At 41.3% G+C, this 22,498-nt stretch overlaps 1 protein-coding gene and 1 pseudogene across 1 annotated transcript in view; one reads left to right on the forward strand and one right to left on the reverse strand.

Annotated features, from left to right (window-relative positions):
* The window catches only part of c18h12orf56 (chromosome 18 C12orf56 homolog), a 58,726-nt gene that overhangs the window by 32,765 nt on the left and 3,463 nt on the right, over window positions 1-22,498 (forward strand). The window contains exons 4-12 of the mRNA XM_068000035.1: window positions 3,777-4,194; window positions 4,287-4,366; window positions 6,505-6,649; window positions 7,882-7,988; window positions 11,439-11,528; window positions 12,024-12,150; window positions 12,770-12,844; window positions 16,682-16,759; window positions 19,894-20,072. Coding sequence (XP_067856136.1) covers window positions 3,777-4,194; window positions 4,287-4,366; window positions 6,505-6,649; window positions 7,882-7,988; window positions 11,439-11,528; window positions 12,024-12,150; window positions 12,770-12,844; window positions 16,682-16,759; window positions 19,894-20,072 — 1,299 coding nt within the window. The remainder of the gene's footprint in view (window positions 1-3,776; window positions 4,195-4,286; window positions 4,367-6,504; window positions 6,650-7,881; window positions 7,989-11,438; window positions 11,529-12,023; window positions 12,151-12,769; window positions 12,845-16,681; window positions 16,760-19,893; window positions 20,073-22,498) is intronic.
* LOC137335034 (U2 spliceosomal RNA) lies at window positions 3,186-3,362 on the reverse strand (annotated as a pseudogene).

Raw genomic sequence — 22,498 nt, forward strand, 5'->3', positions numbered from 1 at the left:
CTTTTCCCAGATCATCCATCCTTAAGGTTTCTGTTGCTGAGATCTTTCTTTTATTGAGAAACTAGGACATAGGTCCATGGCCCAAAGAGCAAGGATACCAGCAACATTCAATAGAATAAGACAACATAAATCAGTGATTAGGTGACCCCAACCTTGGGATTTTAATAGACTGAAGATTGCAGGAAGAAGATACAATTTTATGTGTCAGCCAAGGCTCAGTGGTAGCACTCTCGCCTCTGAGTCCGAAGGTTGTGGGTTCCAGCCCCACTCCGGAGACTCGAGCACACAATCCAGGCCGACACTCTCCAGTGCAGTACTGAGGGAGTGCTGCACTGTTGGAGGTGCCGTCTTTCAGATGAGACGTTAAACCGAGGCCCAGTTTGCCCTCTCGGGTGGATGTAAAAGATCCCGTGACACTGCTTCAAAGAAGATCAGGGGAGTTCTCCCAGTGTCCTGACCAATATTTATCCCTCAACCAACATCACTAAAACAGATTATCTGGTCATTATCTCATTGTTATTTGTGGGAGCTTGCTGTGCACAAATTGGCTGCCACGTTTCCTACATTACAACAGTGACTGCAATTCAGAAAATGTACTTCATTGGCTATAAAGTGCTTTGGGATGTCCTGAGGTTGTGAAAGGCGCAGTATAAATGCGAGTTCTCCTTAGTCTCTCCCAGTAATCTGGGATAAAAACCATCTATTTATGGGGACATGTTTGTTTTGAGCTCTCTTGGTCTTTCTAAGACTGCCATCTCATTTACATCAAAGTCATTAATTTTGCTCAGGCTGTTTTTTTTTGGGGGGAGGCCCTGTTGCTCGTGTCCTTCTGGTGCATACCTGGAGGAAGTAATAATTCAGAATATTTTCTGTTCACCCTGTTTCGGGCCCATTTGCATCTTTCAGAGTTCTCACATTCTCTGCCCTCTTACTGTTACAGTACTGAGAGGATTTTATGTTTAGCCATTATACTTTTTCATCCTTTTAGTGTGTTTCTGCATTTTCTAATATTCATTCCAGTCAACCTTATCCCCTTTCTTGCGACAGGATTTATAGAAGACATTTCCCTCTTTATTTTATTTACAAATGGTTTGTTAAACCGTTCAAGGTAACGTCTGTACAGTCTGAGCTTGTTGGTTTTAGGAGTATATTTATCTTGTGTGCTCGGCATTATACCTTTAAAGGTGTTCCACCTGTCGTCTACTGAAATGCTGTTGAGCAATCCACCCTAATTCGTTTGCTTTAGTTGTTCCATAATTCCTTAGCATTTAGCCCTTTTGAAGTTATACACTACTCCTGGTCTTTGGAATATCTGATTCCCAGATCATGTTAAATTTGATCATTCTGTGGTACAATCCCCCAGGGATGTTACAACTTCCATTTCCTGCACCTTGTCTGGGTCGTTTACAAATACCATGTCCGGATGAGCAATGCCTCTCATGACATCTTTGACAACGCTGGTTCATGACGCAATCCTGCATTACATTTGCCAACTCTTCAGACTCTAAACCATTTGCGTTTTCCCAGTTTATACTTGGTTGATTGAAGTCTTAGTCTTGCAAATCCCTTGAATGATACCCAGAGTAGCCCTCCGAGTTTGGAATAAGACATTTAAAAAAAAATCATTCTTGGGATATGGGCGTCGCTAGCAAGGCCGGCACTTATTGTCCATCACTAGTTGCCCCTCGAGGAGGTACTCCCCCAATTCTGTTAGGTGTGTGCTTCACAGGAGCGTTATCAGACAAAATTTGACCCCGAGCCACATAAATAGATATTAGGACAGGTGACCAAAAGCTTTGTCAAAGAGGTAGGTTTTAAGGAGCGATTTAAAGGAGGAGAGGGAGGTAGAGAGGTGGACAGGTTTAAGGAGGGAATTCCAGAGCATAGGGCCTGGCCAGCTGAAAGTACAGCCACCAGTGGTGGAGCGAAGGAAATCGGGGATGCTTAAGAAACCAGAATTAGGGAATTATATATATGTCCAAGTCGGGATGGTGTGTGACCTGGAGGGGAAGTTGGAGGTAGTGGTGTTCCTGAGCACCTGTTGCCTTTCTCCTTCTAGGTGATAGAGGTCGAGGTTTTGGGAGGTGCTTTCGAACAAACCTTGGCGAGTTGCTGCAGTGCATCCTGTAGATAGTACACACTGATATTGAAGAACTCCTTGTAGAGAATAATACAAACAAGGAAGCTTAAAGATCATTCAACCTCATAAGGAGTGTATATTTTAATTTGAAAGTAGCATACTCAGATTTCTTAATCAAGGCGTGTTTCAGAAAGTGTGGAGACTTCCAATAGGGAATTCAGGAGAAACTTCTTTACCCAAAGAGTGGTAAGAATGTGGAACTCGCTACTAGAAGGAGTAGTTGAGGCGAAGAGCATAGATGCATTTAAGGGGAAGTTAGATAAGCACATGAAGGAGAATGGAATAGAGGGATACGCTGATTGGGTTAGATGAAGTAGGGTGGGAGGAGGCTTGAGTGGAGCATAAACGCCGGCATAGACCAGTCGGGCCGAATGGCCTGTTTTCATGCCGTAAATTCTACATAAGGGAAAAAAAATTGGTGAGAAACCTTCTGTAGGATATGAGCAGGTTACAAATGCTGAAGTTCACAAGTCTTTTCAAAAAAACATTCTGCTCAGGCTTGCCATCCAAAGACGATTAAGACACAGCATCTAATTAACAGCATGAAAAGTATAACGAAAACGGTGACCGATAAGTACCACATTTCAGGTTTCAATGACTATTTCTTGAGCTGATGCCAGCCTCTTCCATCCACGTGCAATTGATAACACGATGGCCATTTGATGCCTGTACAATTGTATAATTAGGTTCCGTGCTCAGTCACATATATGGTTTCACATGACTTTATCACCGTAAGTGGAGCCATTTCAATCCGAAAAGTAGCCAGCGTCTATACAGTAATCCAGGTCAAGTGTACTTGGGTTTCTTTAGATACCGTAATGTGAATCATTGACTTGCATTTCAGATACTGTAGTATGAAAAGTACTTGTCGGCTTAATTTGGATTCAGGTTACTTGCCATTATGGACTGTGCTCCCTAACTTAAATGGTCTTCATGAAACCGTGTATGGAAAATCTTGTCTTGCATGTTTAAATAAGAAATAGGAGCAGGAGTAGGCCATACGGCCCCTCGAGCCTGCTCTGCAAAGTAAAAATATCTCCCCAAAGGGAGCTGCACCGTTCCTGGAAGCTCTGCAATATCACGTTGATGTGTGGAGTGGACGGAGCAAGCCCCTATTCCATCTCCATGTTCCAAAAATCTATGTAATATTTGGTCTCTGGATAGGGGATGTATTAGATATTAGAGACTACACTTGATCTTAGCCAAAAGGCCGTGAAGCGATGTTTGCTGTTTCACATTTAAGTGTGTTCAAAAAGAATTTAGTTTATCATCTAACTCTACAATGCAATAAAAACACAACAAGGGGGCATAACCTTAAAATTAGAGCTAGGCCATTCAGGGATGATGTCAGGAAGCACTTCTTCACACAAAGGGTGGTGGAAATCTGGAACTCTTCCCCCCCCCCCCCAAAAGGCTGTTGTGGCTGGGGGTCAATTGAAAATTTCAAAACTGAGATTGATAGATTTTTGTTAGGTAAGGATATTAAGGGTTATGGAACCAAGGCATTAAGATACAGATCAGCCATGATCTAATTGAATGGTGGAACAGGCTTGAGGGGCTTAATGGCCTTCTCCTGTCCCTATGTACCTTCCTATGTGGATTCATCCAAGTTGATTAGCCTATTTGTCACCTTTAGGCAAACTGCAGCATGTTCCGGGGAGCCGCATTCCAGACTGAAGCAATCAGCCTCTTTCCCTACCTCGGACTTGAGGAATCTGAAACTGTCCGATAAACGTAATGAGGAGAGTCCTGTATCTACAGCCCCAAATGCCCGCCCATTGCCAGTCCCTCCGAAGGAAAAATCAGCCGCCATCGCTGTACCGGGAGCACCTCCTTATAGCTCGGCACCGATGGAACCTTTACTAGCCAATCCTTATATTTGCCACAGAAATACTAAGGAACATCAAGCTGATACAACTGACTCGATCCCAGAACCAGACAAGAGGATAACTGGTCAATTCAAGCAAAAAGAATCGGAGCTCCATCTTTATATCATTTCTATGTCCTCTCCAATATTTCTCCATTTGAAAAGTGCGTGGAATAATTATATGATTGTAAGTACAAGCTAGGGTCCATTCTCTGTGGCTCTCTCTTGTCTTTCACGCTCATTTTGGTTCATTTGTGTTTTTTTTAATGTTCCCTGCAGCAATCAACACTAATGCAGGATCCGGCTTATGCAAGAGTAAGTGCACCATTATCTCCTGCTCGAGGCCCAAAAGCACACAGGTAACTCCCATTCCCCCCCCCACTTAAGTTATAAAGCAAAAAACCATAAATGTTGGAGATCTGAAATCATGCCTAAAGATACTGGAAATGTGCTGCATGTCAGTCAGCATCTGAAAGAGATGGACAGGTTAATATTTCAGCTGGGATGATTCGTCAGCCCTTTCATTTCAACTTTAGTTTGTCGAAGCCTGAAAGAACTCATTATCCAGTTGTCATTCTCTGTACGTCTTTCACTGTGCCTGTAATAGTTGTGTATTAAGCGTGGGCTTGGCTTTGAAGACCTACTTGTGCAGTGTAATATTTTGGTATTGAATTTGGCGGTTTCCCAAGTTGTTTCTGCCATCGTAGCTTAAAATAAAAATTAAAGTTTAAAATCTGAATTTTAAGAAAGTGTAGTAAAAGTAACTGCTGTTGTCATGACATGACAACGACTACAGCATTGTGCATATATTACGTCAATGAGCTGATCAAAGGCAGATGTTTGAAGGGACAAAGCCATGGGAGGTGGTGGTGAGGAGATGGTGTAGCAGGAGAGAATTGAGTGTATCAAGGGAGAGACACAGCCATGGGACCATAAATCACATTGATGGAGAAGGATAGAGATTGTCCCATAGGTAGGTTTTCCGATTTCAGTCCATGAGGGAATCCCAGGGGGTTATCAGATTTTTAAAAATTATTCGTTTAACCAGAGCTGTGTATTTTTTTGAATTAGTTGACATACGAAGTTAACTTTGTTGATGTAATTTCTGTTGCTGCATATTAATATTAAAAAAAAGAACATTTCTTCAATGGTAGCACTGTTTTCTTTTGGGTAGTTGCCTTTTGATAGGCAAACTGGGAATCGTCAGGACTAGGTCAATATTTGCAGGGTGACCCCACAGCGAAAGGTTTGACAGGGTAGAGGGTTAGATTGTGAGGACAGGTTGCATAAAGTTGGCTTGTATTCCCTCGAGTATAGAAGATTGAGGGGTGATCTGATCGAGGTGTTTAAAATGTTTTGATAGGGTAGATAGAGAGAAACGTTGGGAGAATCAAGCACTTGGGGGGCATAATCTTAAAATTAGAGCTAGGCCATTTAGGAATGAAATCAGGAAGCACTTTTTCACACAAAGGATAGTGGAAATCTGGAATTCTCTCCCCCAAAAGGCTGTGGATACTGGGGGACAGTTGGAGCTTTCAAGGCTGAGATCGATAGATTTTTGTTGGGTAAGAGTATCAAGGGAGATGGAACAAAGGCGGGAAAATTGAGTTATTACAGATCAGCCATGATCTAATTGAATGGCGGAGCAGGCTCGAGGGGCTGAATGGCCTCCTCCTGTTCCTGTGAAAACCACTGGTTTATAAGAATAGGTCCAGGAGATCAAAGAAATAATATGGGAAGGAAGGGAGAGAAAGGGAAAGAGCGATAGAATGGATAAAAACACAGCATGATGCTCAAGATCACCCACATTGCTATGGGATAATGGCAAATGAGGGCCAGGTACTCTCAAACCCCCACCCCCTTGGTCCCATACACCCGCACAGAGAAGGGGAGAAAAGCAGAGCAAGAGATATCACCAAGATGCCTCTTGTGTGCCGTCCAGCTGCCAGCCCAGGGTGCCACTAGCAGCGGCCTGAGAGCAGGCTGCTAGCCTGCTCTCTTCGTCCCAGTTGGCCAGAGGCGATTAGAGTTAAAGGGAAGGGAGAAAATAACTTGTATAAGTAGAACTTGTATCCTCACACAAAAACAAGAACAGAAATCAGAACAAATACAGCGGGAGAAATAGAAATGAAAGAATTGGGTGAGTCAAAAAATAGGATGACGGACAAAGGTTCACTCTAGATGAGTTGGAAAACCATTTAATATTTCTGATTAGGATTCTGAGTGAGGGAAATGGAACTGTCCCCTCTGCTCTCCCATACTGTTTCCCAGTTTGGGAATAAGTACATACATTTTGATATACAATTTTACATTTTATAAATATATATAATACAGTGAAATGCCTGACGTTTTCCATTGAGTTCGTTATTGCAAAATTAAAATTTTATCTCTCTTTGCTATGCTGCATTAACTTTGTTTGCTAGTTAGAATGACGATGGTGTATGTATTGAAAGCTCTCTGTCCAATCTATGACAAACCTCGGTCTGTGTTGTGCCAGTTCAGAGGAAATAAACAAGCTGTTCAATCAGCTGAGCTCTGAGTTGCTTCACGGGAGCAGTACGTTGGAGCGAGTCTTCTCCTTGGTGCAGGAGCTGAAAATGGCAGCACGCAGGCACTTCACAATTAAAAAACTCTTCTGGAAAGTAAGTTTCTTTTGGAGGTTTCATCATAGATGTATACGTGTGTTTTGACAAGATATAAATGAATTAAATAGTTCCATTTTTTAAAAAAAAATTGCATTTATGTAATACTGCCTTTCAAGTCCTCTGGATGTCCCAAAACCAACAGATTACCTGGTGCAAGCCACTGTTGCTTTGTAGGCAAGTGCAGCCACCAATTTGCACACAGCAAGGTCCCACAATCGTCCATCGAGATAAATAGCCAGTCGATCTGTTTTGGTGGGGTTAGTGGAGGATGAATGCGGTCAGGACATAAGGAGAGCTCCTTGCTCCTCTTTAAATAGTGCTGGGGATCTTTTGAATAGGGCCTTGATTTAAGCGACATTTCTGAAGAAGCTGATTTCCAATTAATCTTGGAAATAAACCTACGCTTCCACACACAAGACTAAATAAATGCACCTTCATGTCTATAAATCTTAGTTTTTTAGAGAGTAATTGAGAACGGACAAGTGGATCAGAACTTAAATAAGGTTGTTCCATGGGCGATATTTCCATGAATATTACCATAGAGTCAAATATAATTTAAATATCCTAACCAAATAATCTGTGTTCAATAATTGTTGAAAAATATGTATTTTCAAAGTGATTGAGTTTTTTGTTAAACTAGAAAGAAAGACTTGCATTTATATAGCGCCTTTCACGACCTCAGGGCATCCCAAAGCGCTTTACAGCCAATTAAGTACTTTTGAAGTACAGTTATGTTGTAATGTAGGATGCATGGCAGCCAGTTTGCACACAGTAAGGTCCCACAAACAGCAGTGTGATAATGATCAGGTCATCTGTTTTAGTGATGTTGGTTGAGGGATAAATATTGGCCAGGACACCGGGGAGAACTCCCCTACTGTTCTTTGAATAATGCCATAGGATCTTTTACGTCCACCTGAGAGGGTAGACAGAGCCTCGGTTTAATGTCTCATCTGAAAGAAGGCACCTCCGACAGTGCAGTGATCTCTTAGTACTGCACTGGAGTGTCAGCCTGGATTTTGTGCTCTATAGTCCCTGGAATGGGACTTCTGACTCAGAGGCAAGAGTGCTGCCACTGAGCCATGGCTGACACCTATGACTAGCATAGATAAAGATGCAGTTTTAAAAATAAATAAGGGAACATATTAATTTTGAAATACTTTGTATATGACTTTTTGTTTGCACTCTAGGTTTTCACTAAAGACTTTTGTTCTGTTTTGACTTGTTCACAGTCAAACGACTTGTATCCCTTTCTTATCGGCAAACTTCAGGAGCACTTGCCAAAGTCTGAGATTCCTACTGCACAGCAAGACAAGAACAAAAGAGCAGACGACCTACAGTAAGTAATATATTTCTATGGATCTAAGCTCCCGTACAAAGGGGCCATTGTAAGTTTGAAGCCAATTCATTCTTCAAGCCATATTCGCATCAAACTCTCATTGTCCTTGTTTGCAAATCATAGGTCACAACAGGGGTCAGACTTAAAGGAACAATGTTTATCCATTTGGGCGTTTTAGGTTCTCAGGATAGGTTGCTCTGAAAACTCTCTTCAAACCTTATTATGTTGCATACCACCAAGTTGCAATACGAGTTGAGATGTTCATTGTTCAGAAAGGGGAGAGCAAGTAAGAACGTAAGAACATAAGAAATAGGAGCAGGAGCCCCTCGAGCCTGCTCCACCATTCAATCAGATCATGGCTGATCTTCAACCTCAACTCCACTTTCCTGCCTGATCCCCATTTCCCTTGATTCCCCTAGAGTCCAAAAATCCATCTATCTCAGCCTTGAATATACTCAATGACTCAGCATCCACAGTCCTCTGGGGTAGAGAATTCCAAAGATTCACAACCCTCTGAGTGAAGAAATTCCTCCTCATCTCAGTCTTAAATGGCCGACCCCTTATCCTGCAACTATGCCCTCTAGTTCTAGACTCTCCAGCCAGGGGAAACCACCTCTCAGCATTTACCCTGTCAAGCCCCCTCAGAATCTTATATGTTTCAATGAGATCACCTCTCATTCTTCTAAACTCTGGAGAGTATAGGCCCATTCTACTAAACCTCTCCTCATAGGACAACCCTCTCATCCCAGGAATTAATCTAGTGAACCTTCGTTGCACTGCCTCTTAGGCAAGTATATCCTTCCTTAGATAAGGAGACCAAAACTGTATGCAAGACTCCAGGTGAGGTCTCACCAAAGCCCTGTACAATAGTAGTAAGACTTCCTTACTCTTGTACTCCAACCCCCTTGCAATAAACATGTCATTTGCTTTCCTAATAGCCTGCTCTACCTGCATGCTAACTTTTTGTGTTTCTTGTACCAGGACACCCAAGTCTTTCTGGACACCAACATTTAATAGCTTCTCACCATTTAAAACAAAAATCTGTTTTTCTATTCTTCCTACCAAAGTGAATAACCTCACATTTCCCCACATTATACTCCATCTGCCACCCTCTTGCCCACTCACTTAACCTGTCCATATCCCTTTGCAGACTCTTCGTGTCCTCCTCACAGCTTACTTCCCCACTCAGCTTTGTATCATCAGCAAACTTGGATACCTTCATCCAAGTCATTAATATAGATCGTAAATAGCTAAAAGCTAAATAGCTTAAAAAGTATCTAATTTTTATTTTAAAATATTTTATATAAATTCTTGCATTTAGCATGTGCTAGTCACGCTTCACATGTTGTATTCAAAGTGTCAAAATTATTTTTAAAAAGGAAAGCTGCTCATTTCTTCTTGTTTTTTCCTGATTTTGATAAACTGACCTCTCCTCAAAGGAGCTGGGAATTTACAAGCAGCTGCCAATGTACAGAAATTTCCCTCAACAATTAGCTTCTTAATTGGCCTCCAGGATGTGACTATTTATTTAGACAACTACCCCATCAGAGCAGTCTCCTTAAAGGGACAGGCCAAGTTAAACGCAGCTCCCGATCCCAGATTACCTGTGACTAATGTCATGGGAAATCAATTAGTTTTAAATAATGTTTGTGGCCTGCGTCACTGGAAGTGGAGTACAACAAAAACAAAGCACAAATCTTATAGCCCAATTACATGACTATGCCAATCTGGAAGTTTTCGTAGACCATGTTAGAATATCTATTTGGTAACATTACTTTTAAGGGTAAATCCTGCAATCTCACAGTTTCAGCAGGAATCTTATTTGAAGGGAGCACGGTTTGTAGATAGAGCTACGACATTATAGCACCAATTCCTCAACTTGCACTCTCTTCGAACGAGGTTTCCCAATAGGAGTGTGGGGGTAGCAAGTTCACTCTAGATTCCTTAATTTGTTGTACACTTTCAGGCAAATTACTTACTGCTGAATTAAATTCACTTGATCCTGTAATAGAGGCATTTCACGCATTGATCTTCAAAGCTGGTTAAATAATTCTCAAAATTATATATTACTTATTTTTCTCCTGATTAGTATCAGATCGATAAAGAATGATATCACGTTAATTTCTGAGTATTTCATCTCTAGTTGTTGAGCTACCAAAAAATCCCCATCACCCCAAATTCGGCAACTAAAATTGTTGGGGATTTGGTAAACAGCAAGGAGGGCGTTACAACTTCGGGAGCACATAAACAGGTTGGCAGAATGGGCAGTCAGGTGGCAGATGCAACTTAATACAGAAAGTATGGATTTTGGGAGGAAAACCAAGGAGTGGGGGTATAGAATCAATGGAAAGACGTTGAAGGGTGTGGATGAGTAGGGACATCTATGAGTTCAAATACATCATTCATTGAACGTGTAAATTCAAGGAGATAAAGCCATCAAAAAGGCCAATAGGAATTTGAGTTTGATAAGCAGAGGCTTAGAATACAACAGCAAAGAGATAATGATAAGTTAGTGCAGGGTATTGGTAAGGCCTCAGTTAAAGCACTGTGTACAGTTTTGGGTGTCTCATTATAGAAAGGACATTAAACCTATGGAGAGCGTATAGTGCAGATTCACCAGGATGATGCCAGGGATGGGAGATTATATTTATGAGGAGAGACTTGAGATGCTGGGACTATGGGGAGATTTAGTAGGAAGTTATTTTAACGTCTCTTTAGTTCTCTTGCATCTCATTTAGAAACGACCCACTTTCCTGCCTATGCAAATACCATTCTTTCGTGATTTGGAGGCACAGTTGCTTCTTTGGAGAAATATCTTTCCTTGGCTCAGTGCCCTATCTCAGATGGCCAGGTTGAGATCAGGACTTCACCATGAAGACATGTTCCCGATTACTTGGTTGCACAGTGTGTTAACTCACTCATTGTATTACTTCAGTTGTACAGACTGGTTTTTTTTGAAAGAAATCACACACAAAAGAGGCTTGAAAGTCAGCAATTGTAAAGAGAATAGATAAGTTAATCTTTTCAGGTATGAACCTTAATTTCTTTTACGTTGGTAATTATTCCCAAAGTAAGTTGAACCCGTTCTTCAGTACACCACGAGTCTCTTGAACGAATTAGAGCGTCTCTTCTGCCAAGACGGAGGGCAGGTGAGCCGTCTAGTCCTCCAACGCTGCCCTTATGCCAGATGCTAGGAGGTTTGAGTTACTGCGCAGGCTACACTACCCCTATCTGATTTCTCCCTACCTCATTCTGGGTGATGCTGCAGCCTCTGCTTGGGAGGGGAGGCTCAGATTGGGAACTGAACAGAGTCACAGAGAGAACCCTTGTCCATGCATTCCGTGGCGTTAAGTATTAGTGCTCCACCGTTCAGCACCACCAAGCTGCTTATTGAATGTCAATATTTACTGGAATATGAATCTGAAATATGACTTTTTTTTGTCTGCTTAGGTTATGTATTTTGATTGTAGAGACATTAGGAGTAATGTTCAGGGAGACTGAAACGGAGCCAACTCGCCTGACTCTTCTGAATGCTAAACGGTACGTACAGTACAAATGGTTCACGCCCGACGAGATATTGTATCTTTAGGGAAAGAAAGCTGGTTTGACAGAAATGTATGTTCAAAATGAGTTTCCTAATGATAATTCCTCTCTATGATACATATGTCGGAGGAGGTGGAGCAACTGAACACGCCTTATGTAATCATTAATATCCTTAAAGCCCTGAGAGAGTATCCGTTATATCCCCCAAGCCCTCATCATTAGGTCATCCAATGCCTGAAGACTAGCAGTCAATGCCTCCACATTGGAGGTACTGATTCGCCTGCAGGCCTCTGTTACGTGGGACATTTTTGCATTATGTCAGACACTTTGGATCTGAGAAAGACAAATTGGACAGTATTTTCTTAATGGTGGGAGACTATGTTTTTGTCGGACTAAACTTGACCTCATGGAAACTTCCAGCATCTTAACATGACATGGGTGTTTACTAAAAGGCTATTTTTTAAGATGAGTGCTCTTTTTTTCATTTGCTAGAGGTATATCTGTCATCAACTTGCTGACGATTTTAATAAGTGGACCGCAAGTTCCCAAATCATCACATGCAGTTGGTATCAAAGTGCCAATTGAGTATGGAATCTCAGCCAATTCTCAAGATGCCGAGGTAAGCCTCTGTAGTCTCCAGCCCAACAGCCCTCCGAGATCTCTGCACTCCTCCAATTCTGGCCTTTTGCACGTCCCCGATTTCCTTTGATCTACCATTGGCGGCCGTGCCTTCAGCTGCCTAGGCCCTAAGCTCTGGAATTCCCTCCCTAAACCTGTATGCCTCTCTACCTCTCCTCTTTTAAGATGCTCCTTAAAATCTACCTGTTTGACCAAGCTTTTGGTCACCTGTCCTAATATCTCCTTATGTGGCTCGGTGTCAAATTTTGTCTGATTACGATCCTGTGAACCGCCTTGGGACGTTTTACCATGTTAAAGGCACTATGAAAATGCAAGTTGTTGTTGTTGTTGTCTTGCATAAATACATAGTTTTTAAATTACTTTCAGGTTAATGATTTTAAAGTTGTATCTAATGAGTGCCGCGTTCAAATTGGTTCAAAGATGAGAGCAATAAAATGTGCACTGTGCAGTAAAGGAACTTCAAACTGTTAGAATGATTTGATGAACAAGGGACATGTCCCCTGTATGGGAGTGACAGTGTAAGCTTGGGTTATGTAGCTGCGTTTAGTGGAATTTGATTAACTGTACATTCTTCCTTTCGGATTTATCTGCCATTGCAGCTACAGAAACTATTGCTGGAGTACACTGACGCAGTGACAGCCGTTCTGTATGAAATTTTCCTCATAACTCATCAGGTGAGTGCAATATATCAGACATCAAAGCTCTTTGACACTTTATGCCATGACGTTTGGTGTTTTAACATCTCACTTTATATCTGTACTTTTAGCACTGTGCAGATATTAATACATGGTACAGATTTTAAAGTATTCTGTGATTATTGCAATATTTTTAACGTGTGTATACTTTGTTTGTGTGTGTGTGTGTGTGCGTGTATAATACTATGTGTGATTGTATACTTGTATATGTGTGATTGTATACTTGTATATGTGTGTTTGTATACTTGTGTGTGTATATGTATACTTGTGTGTAGGTATAGTTTTGTGTGTTAACGTGTGTTTGTATGCATGTGTATATATACTTGTGTGTAGGTATAGTTTTGTGTGCATGTGTATGTATTTTTGTGTATACTTGTGTGTAGGTATAGTTTTGTGTGCATGTGTATGTATTTTTGTGTATACTTGTGTGTAGGTGTAGTTTTGTGTGTATGTGTGTCTGTGTGTATACTTGTGTGTAGGTGTAGTTTTGTGTGTATGTGTGTCTGTGTGTATACTTGTGTATAGGTGTAGTTTTGTGTGTCTGTGTGTATACTTGTGTTAAGGTGTAGTTTTGTGTGTGTGTGTGTGTGTGTATACCTGTGTGTAGGTGTAGTTTTGTGTGCGTGTGTGTGTATACTTGAGTGTGTATATATTTTTTTCCAGCTCACGCTCTTTGATTATTCTTCACCTCTGCCGATTTTTTATTTTGTTCTCTCGCCTTTCTACACAGAAGCACTTTTAACTTCAAGTCTCCTCAATAGTCTGAAACAAAACTAATTCCAAAGCATAGCTCTTGGCTTCTTCTCTTAAGTTGTAAGGGCAAGAAGCCAGGATACTCAGTCAGTTACTATGGTAACCCAGGCAATAAATTTTGTTACTAAGAGAAATGTAATAAAACCTATATCCTGTATGGTGTTTATCTCTCTGGACAGTTTTTTGGCTTGTCGCATTTAGAGAGAAGCAGGATAAGATCTAATTGGAAGAAGAGTGGTCCATTATTGTTAAAATCTGCTTAGAGACACAAAGTAGTAACTCTGTCGAGCACCTCTTCTTCATGGTGAATGATTTTGTTTTGAACTTATTCATGATTCTTTATAATCCAAAGTTGAAGAACTGGAGTAACTTTATTGAGGTTTAAAAACGTTATGTACAGCAGTGCGGCTTCAGGCTTCCATCTTCAGTGCTTTGACTTGGACAGTCTGGTTCAAACCAGTTCTCTAATTGTAACATTGTGAGATACTGGTTGGTCAGGGACTGTTTCTAGTGGTGCATACATCATGGACCTACATTGGCTCCCAGTCCGGCAACGCCTCGATTTTTAAAATCCTCATCCTTGCGTTCAAATCCCTCCATGGCCTCGCCCCTCCCTATCTCTGTAACCTCCTCCAGCCCTACAACCCTCTGGGATCTCTGCGCTCCTCCAGTTCTGGCCTCTTGCCCATCCCCAGTTTTCATCGCTCCACCATTGGCGGCCGTGCCTTCAGCTGCCTAGGCTCTAAGCTCTGGAATTCCCTCCCTAAACCTCTCTGCCTCTCTTTCCTCCTTTAAGACGCTCCTTAAAACCTACCTGTTTTGACCAAACCATACCTCATGTGGCTCGGTGTCAAATTCTGTGAAGCGCCTTGGGATGTTTTACTATGTTAAGGGCGCCATATAAATGCAAGTTGTTGTTGTTGTTGTTGCTGCATTCACACTGCAAGTTTAGCATTGGTGGAAAGCCAAGTTGTGAAGCATGAGTTCGGTATCAAGACCTGACTTGACTGTGAAGTGAGACTACTTCCTTGCTCCTCTTTGTTCCAGTGTCAGCTAGGGTTGCCAACTCAGATTGGACGTATTCCTGGAGGTTTCATCACACGATCTCCTGCCTCCAACTGCCCCGCCCCCACGCTCCCGCCATTGGTCGCCCACCACGACCCGCCTTCCCACGGCCAATTGGGAAACGAACAGACCCTTCATTTCCCGATTGGATGATTCTTGACTCTCAGTCAAACGGCCTTTTTCCCCATCTCCAATATTTTTATAATAATAAGCAAACTTGTTCAAAAAAATGGAAAAAAACAGTTTTTTTTTTAATTGCCCCAATGATTTTTTCCTGGGTTGCTGGCAGCACTGTCCAGGAGATTCATCTTTAATTCCTGGAGACTCCAGGTCAATCCTGGAGGGTTGGCAACCCTAGTGTCAGGGCAGACTCTGATTCTGGATTTAGGCTGCATTTACAATATTTCTAAAACATTTGGCACCATCAGTACAGTCATTGTGTGAATCGACCCTAAATAACATACTCAAACCAATGTATGGCATTGAAATGTACTGATGTAAAGGACATCTAGAAATGATCAGAGTTTATCATCACAAGGGTGAGATTGGCAAAGACCCAGAAAAGAGGCCTTGTTTTCACTCAGAAAATATTGCAGAGTATGGATTAGCCTAAGGATGGGGAAGAAGATTAATTATAAATAAGTATCTTGGTTATGAACACTGCACATGGAAGAAAGAATACAAGAATTATAAATTTGTTCACAACATGCTTACCTTGGTAAAGTACAAAAATGATTGAATTGGACACCATGCTTTTCATTTGGATTGATGGGTTCAATTAAGTCTGAAAAGGTCCACAGCAAGGGTGGAACACTGCACGCAAATCTGCATATTTTAATGGTGTTTAATTATAAATTTCTGATGTAGTTGAACATCACTGATTCTGTTTGCTCTCATCCATCTGGTCGGTTTCAGGGCTAACTTGAATCTTTATGCATCTCGTTTTTAATCCGTCCTAACTACATTTATAAAATCAAACTAATGATTGGATAATGCTCAGCACACTTGTACTACATTCCTGTGTGCATTATTTTTATGCAGGTCTTAATCTGTTTATGGGTTAACAACTATGGAAAATTAATGCGCACAAAAAATATAATAAAAATGCACTCAATATCCACACGTGGACTTTGGTGCTTAAGATTCTGACCTTGATATGTTTAACACCTTCATTAATGCAAACAGAATTAATTCAGATTCAGTCTGAATGAAGTGATAGATAAAAAGTGTATTCTGTAAACTATAGATCAACAAGGGATTAAAGTATGTCCAGACTATGCGTAATGTGTTTGTAAAGCTTATAAGCTGTTCGTAAGGCTTAATTGTATCATAATCAAACGAGAATGTGGTGTCATTAGGAAAAAAGTACTATTTTTCAATATCTACAGGGAAAAGCTTGAAAATTTTAGCCTGTTTCCGATGCTTGATAATCTTCATAGTATAAAGCTATTTTGTAGATTAGATTTTGGGCTTAAGCTAATTTTTCTTTTTAAATATTGCAGGCATTAGAGACCAGGGCTCCCTCGATTCCAGCAATTGTTAGTTATCATTAAGACATCTGATGAATGTATTGCTAGGGGGGTAAAGGCACTACTTGGTGCACTATTAAACCACACCGATGGGAAGATTCCAGGTTCACCTCCTGCTCTGGTCTAAGTGGGCAACAGCTGGGCCCCACCGTTGGCCTTGGCGCTCTTGGGCTATCAAAGGGAAAGCAGTTAAAGTTCCCTCCTGTATGTTATCCAGTAACCCCTGCAGGTAAGGCTCAAGACATGAAAAAATAATCACTTGGATGAGGTACTGGAGGGCCACCTGTGGAACCATATCTGAACAAGAGTCAAAGCCCTTCAGGAGAAGAAAATTGGCAAGACATCATTGTTGTTTCTGAAGAAGAATGTTTTGGATCAACTCCCCCAATGTGGTTATTATAGCTCGATGCATTTAGGAACAGGGTTTCAATTAAACCCCAGTCTCTTAACTTTATAATAATCTTTACAGGGAAACTGGGGATCAGGCTCAGGGAACTTGTTGACTGTTGGATGGTTGATGGTTGCTCTGCAGAACCTTCCTTCCATGGTAAGCAGTGTGTTGGTGTTTTCTTTAACGAGGTGTCTTGATTTGACCGGCTTTGTTCCCAACATTACATTGGCAATGGGTGTTTCAACGATTCAAATAAAATGCTTTAGCATAGATGCACGATTAATGGAGCTTATAGGAACTGCAATATGTCCGACTCATGGAAAAGCTCGTGGCCTTTTATATAAATTGTATCTGTGTAATGTGCTGAAATAATAAGCTTAGATGCCCAGGAAACTAAATTTGGGGATCTACCCCTAAGGGTGTAATTTTGTCGTGGTAATTTTTTGGGGGAAGAACTGTGGATTAATCATAGTATAAACATTAAGGCATTGAGACCATGAGCATAGATATTTTGTGATAATCAAACTACCTTTATTTCACTAAGTTTCTCTACTTCTGTGTTGCCGTCACTCTCCCTCTTCCATCTCCACTCCCTCTCCCACACCCTCTCCTGCTCCCTCCCCCACTCCCTCCTATTCTAGAAATGCAAATTGTTCTTTATTTATGTCTGCCTCTCCCTCATTCACTTCCGTTCCTTTCTCCTATCTCCTTTACACTTCTCTCTCCTCACTGCTTTTCACATCTTACTCTGCTGCTTTTACCTTTTCATTTTCTGCTTTATCTCAATGACCTTTCTCTTTTCTCCTCCTCTCCCCCACCCCAGTTTCATGTGGTGTTTGCACTGCACTGCACTGCAGGGAGTGCCCTGATTAAGGAGCCCAGAAATCATCCTTTGACAGGGGTGAAAATCAATTGTGCAAACCTAAAAAGAAGAAATATCTCCTTTCCTCACTCCTGATGGTATGAGTGTCAATTAAGTCCTCGCATCTGTGCTTTATGTGCAATTTATTTCCTGCAGCAAACCTAACCTGAGCACATTGCTGCTGACGCGAGGAACTTGTCCTGATTGATACGGATTGCGGCAAATTGGGAGGTTCCCTTGCTGACGACCTCTGAGTTCTTTTAAGAAGCATTAAGATCGTGGGGACGTTACCTTCCCCGGGGACTCCTCCTGCTCCGCGCAACGCAGCTTTGACGGAGGTTTGGCGGAAACTCTGGTTTACAAGCACAACTGGGGTTTCCGTCAAACGTCCGCCAAAGTAACGGCGGTAGAGGTGGAGACGCCCCGAGTGAATGCACCCCCTTCCTCACCTCCCCTCCCTGTGACTCTCGTGATGCCGTGACCAACGGTAGTTAGACCTGAACCCCATTAACAAATTGGTAATGATCTCAGAACATTTCAAACGCCAGTTAGATACAGTGTGGTGTACAATGGAATTTTCCAATGTTCAAACGTTTTCAAATAATAAAATGCTCTCCTGGCCGGTCTCCCACCTTGCACCCTCTTTAACTCGAGCTCATCCAAGTCTCTGCTGCCTCATACCCTAACTCGCACCAAGTCCCGTTCACCCATCACCCCTGTGCTCGCTGACCTACATTGGCTCCCAGTCTGACAAGGCCTCGATTTTAAAATTCTCATGCTTATTTTCAAATCCCTCCATGGCCTCGCCCCTCCCTATCTCTGTAACCTCCTCCTGCCCCACGACCCTCCGAGATCTCTGCACTCCTCCAATTCTGGCCTTTTGCGCATCCCCGATTTTAATCGCTCCACCATTGGCGGCCGTGCCTACAGCTGCCTAGGCCCTAAGCTCTGGAATTCCCTCCCTAAATCTCTCCGCCTCTCTACCTCTCTCTCCTCCTTTAAAATACTCCTTAAAACCTACCTCTCTGACCAAACTTTTGTTCATCTGTCCTAATATCTCCTTACGTGGCTCGGTGTCAAATTTTGTTTGATAATTGCTCCTGTGAAGCGCCTTGGGACCTTTTACTACGTTAAAGGCGCTATATAAATGCAAGTTGTTGTTGAAATAGTATTTTGGAATAAAGCAATCATGTGGAGTTGCATCGTAAAAGTAAATGTTTTGTACCAGGATATTAGCGCGGGAAAACTGATATAAAGGACTACTGTATTTTGTTTCTTTGCTAAAGAATGTATTCATATGAAACAAAACTTTGCCATGTATTCTCCACTATTTCTGCCTTCGCTTCTGCAACACATTCAGTTCACTTACTGGCCTTGATCAAGACATGGGCAAAAATTAACAGAAACTAATGACCAGTTCTAAAATGATTGGAGCTCAGATTCAAGAAAATGTTTCCTTCTATAAAGCTCCACTCTGCACAAATGCATCTGCAATGTGGAAGAGGTAATTTAATCAGTTCCCTGAAACTTGGCTTGCTACAACTGTGTAATTGATAAATCTGGGCAAGATGTAGTGGGGATTGTCACGCTGTACAATGCACTGTTTCACTGATCTGTATTTGAGCCTAAAAGCGCTGAATGAAAACAATAAGTAAAAAGTATCATCTTAGTTCAGACATTAAACTGGAACAACATGACCTTTTAACTTAATAATAGGAATTAAATATCTTTTTTAAAGCCCAAACTGGGGAAGGAATGGCCATCGGGAGCTGTTACATAAATTTGATGGTTGTGCAGAAAAGCAGTTGGAGACAGCCAATTATGTTAGAATTCTAAGAAGCGTTCTGGCTGCTTTATGCAACTTAATTATCTTGCCTGCGTCCTCAGGAACAGTGGAGACTGGCTGATCCCTTTCCCCATGGGGTGTGGGGGGGGTGGGTGGGTGGAGAGAGAAACAGAGGGCATGTCCCTCTGGGCTAGTCACACAACTCAGCATTTTCCAGAAGAGCAGTTCTGGCACAGCCTTGGAAGCAATTTGTCTCATTCACCATCATCCTGGCTAAGTAATTGAGGAGGGAGCGGAGGAGAGCGATCTTAAAAAAAAAAGAGGCATCAAAATATTAACAATAATAAAATAAGAATATGCCAGAAGCAGCGAGCTTGTTTGAATAGTCATAATTAATAATTAAAACCAGGTAATGAACAATGCATAATGCATGCTGTAAAATAGTAACAGGTCTTGATGAATAAGTTGTCTGTAGGAGCTATTTTAGACTTCATTTCTTGAAAAATCACTGTTGTAATGTATATAGTACTGTTATAACGTATATATTTATGTTAGAATATATATATTTAGGTTATGTTATGATGTATATACTTATGTTATAATGTATACATTTATATTAGAATGTATATATTTGTGTTACAGTTGACTTTTATTGACCATATGATGAAACACATAATTAAGACCGTGTCACCTCCGGTTCATATCATGAGCCCTACTCGAGCATTGCTTCTTTTCCAACAATTCTACATCCTGAACACCTGCATCCAGTATGGCAGTAACTTGGCAGAACACATCAGGAATAAATACAGTGAAGAATTCAGGTAAGGAAAGGGCTCAGTTTGTCCCCCCCCCACCCCCCCCCCCCCCCCCCCCGTTCAGCATATTGTCTGCAGGGCTGAAATTTCTCATCTAATGTAACGTGGGGAAACTATTGTTCATCATCCGCTAACAAAATCTCACTCTTGGAAATTGCACGTTTCAAAATCACACATTCCTACTATTCAGTTATTGGGTCCCTAATTATAGAGAAACAGACTTTCTCCCATTTCACATTTAAAAATAGGAATTTCACCTCCACTCTGTTACATTAACATTCTGTCAACTATTAGAATCATAGAATCCTACAGCACAGAAGGAGGCCATTTGGCCCATCCTGTCTGTGCTGGCTTTGAAACAGCTTTCCAATTAGCCCCACTCCCCTGCTCTTTCCCCATAGCCCTGCAAATGTTTACTTTTCAAGTATTTATCCAATTCCCTTTTGAAAGTTATTATTGAATCTGCTTCCACCGCCCTTTCAGGCAGTGAATTCCAGATCATAACAACTCGCTGCGTTAAAAAAAAATTCTCCTCATCTCATCTCTGGTTCTTTTGCCAATTATCTTAAATCTTTGTCCTCTGGTTACCGACCCTCTCACTGGTGGAAACAGTTTCTCCTTATTTACTCTATGAAAACCCCTCATAATTAAATCTCTCCTTAACCTTCTCTGCTCTGAGAAGAATTTTAAAATGATTTCTATGAATATTTCCAGTGGTGGAAAGAGTTGCTAAGGTGCTAAGCCATACAGTGGCGGTGCATAGATTCACATGTTTGATTCCCAACACCAGCCTCGAGAGAAGTCGGTTATTATCCCTCACAGAGTGAAGGAGCATAATGTTGGAAGGACACACTGGGACAGTCCCATCAATCTCCCTGGAGCTGGTTGCCTGTCTTTTTTTTAATGCATCGAGTTATTATGATCTGGAATGCACTGCTTGAAAGGATGGTGGAAGCAGATTCAATAGTAATTTTCCAAAGGGAACTGGAGACTGTAAAAGGGGGAAGGCGATAAATTGGACAAAAATCATTTCCTTGGCTTCAGCCTCATTATAATCATTTCTCATCAGTCATAAACAAAAAACTTTTGTACGACATTCAGTGTCAACGGTTAATGTCAATAAATTATCCTTGACACAAGATGTGGGTCAGCTCCGAACATCGTTAAGTCTTGTATCTAGTACATCAGTCACAGTTTCAAGGTATCACACTTTGTTATAGGGTGCGTTGCAATGCATTGTTAACGTTGGTGCAAAGTGATTTCTGCCTCACACTCGTGCTTTACACTTTGTAGTGTAAATTTGGGATCTGTTGGACTTCCAAGGCTCCCCTTTCCCCGCTCTCTCCATATTTAAATTTCAAACTGTTGGCGGACGCCTGAGCAGCAGGAAAATGCAGTGTGCATTATATGGTTCATGTCCTTTCAAAGCAGCTCATCATTTAACTTACTGTGAGCAATGCCATGGGAGATCTGCTTATTGCCCTCTAGTGGAGATAAAGAAAAGTTCTGTGGCAGGGTCACATTCAGCTCGTACTCATTTTTGAGAAAACGGAGTGAGATTCATAAATCCTTTTTCCCTATACTGTTAATTTTTACCTCACATTCCTACCATATGAAACATTATTTTCTGGTAACTTGCTGCTGTAATGGAGAAAGTCGAGAGTGAGACACAACTTGATGCTTGCATCGTCTAAAAGGTTGTATGAGTCGCTCAGTGTTTAAGGACAATTAGATCGTCATGAGTTGGACAATAAATGAACTGATATCAGCATTCCCCCCCCCTCACCCACCCACCCCCAAAATCCTCATGGAAAGCATTGCATTTTGATTTTTTAATTGCGTTGATCACTGTCTCTGCGTAAACGTTCTATCCTGTGCTGGTGCAATTAACGTTTATTACTGATCGTAAAGTGTGATTAGAAATCAAATTGCCATTAGCTGCATCAAAATCAATATTTCCTGTAATATAAATCTATTAGCAACGAACTAAAAGGATTTTTTTTTAAACCACATCACTAGTTGTCATGACATGATGCAAAATCGAGCAGTAAAAACAAATTGGTCACGTTAATTTTTTTTAAATGTATTATGGAAACAATATAAGTAGTGTGATTTTTCTATCTAACTTGTAGATTGGTTTATTGATTATGAATTATTGCCACTAACTGAAAAAACTAAACCACTTATGTAATTTTGTTGAATTTGTTTTTGTTTTAATCCAATTTTTATCCCCCCTGCTCTTTCCAAAAAAAAACAGCAATTGATGCTGGAATGTGGCTCCTTAGATACTGGCAATCCGCCTGAATCTAGATAAAGAGTATCAGCGGGCCTTTGACTGTGCAGGATATTGCAGTCAATGCTGGTGCCGCCCTCATCTGACGTCCCGCAGATGCACTTTCTGGCTGACTTTTTATCCCCCCCCCCCGTCTCTC

Source organism: Heptranchias perlo, chromosome 18 (assembly GCF_035084215.1).
Source record: "Heptranchias perlo isolate sHepPer1 chromosome 18, sHepPer1.hap1, whole genome shotgun sequence".
Taxonomy (NCBI): domain Eukaryota; kingdom Metazoa; phylum Chordata; class Chondrichthyes; order Hexanchiformes; family Hexanchidae; genus Heptranchias; species Heptranchias perlo.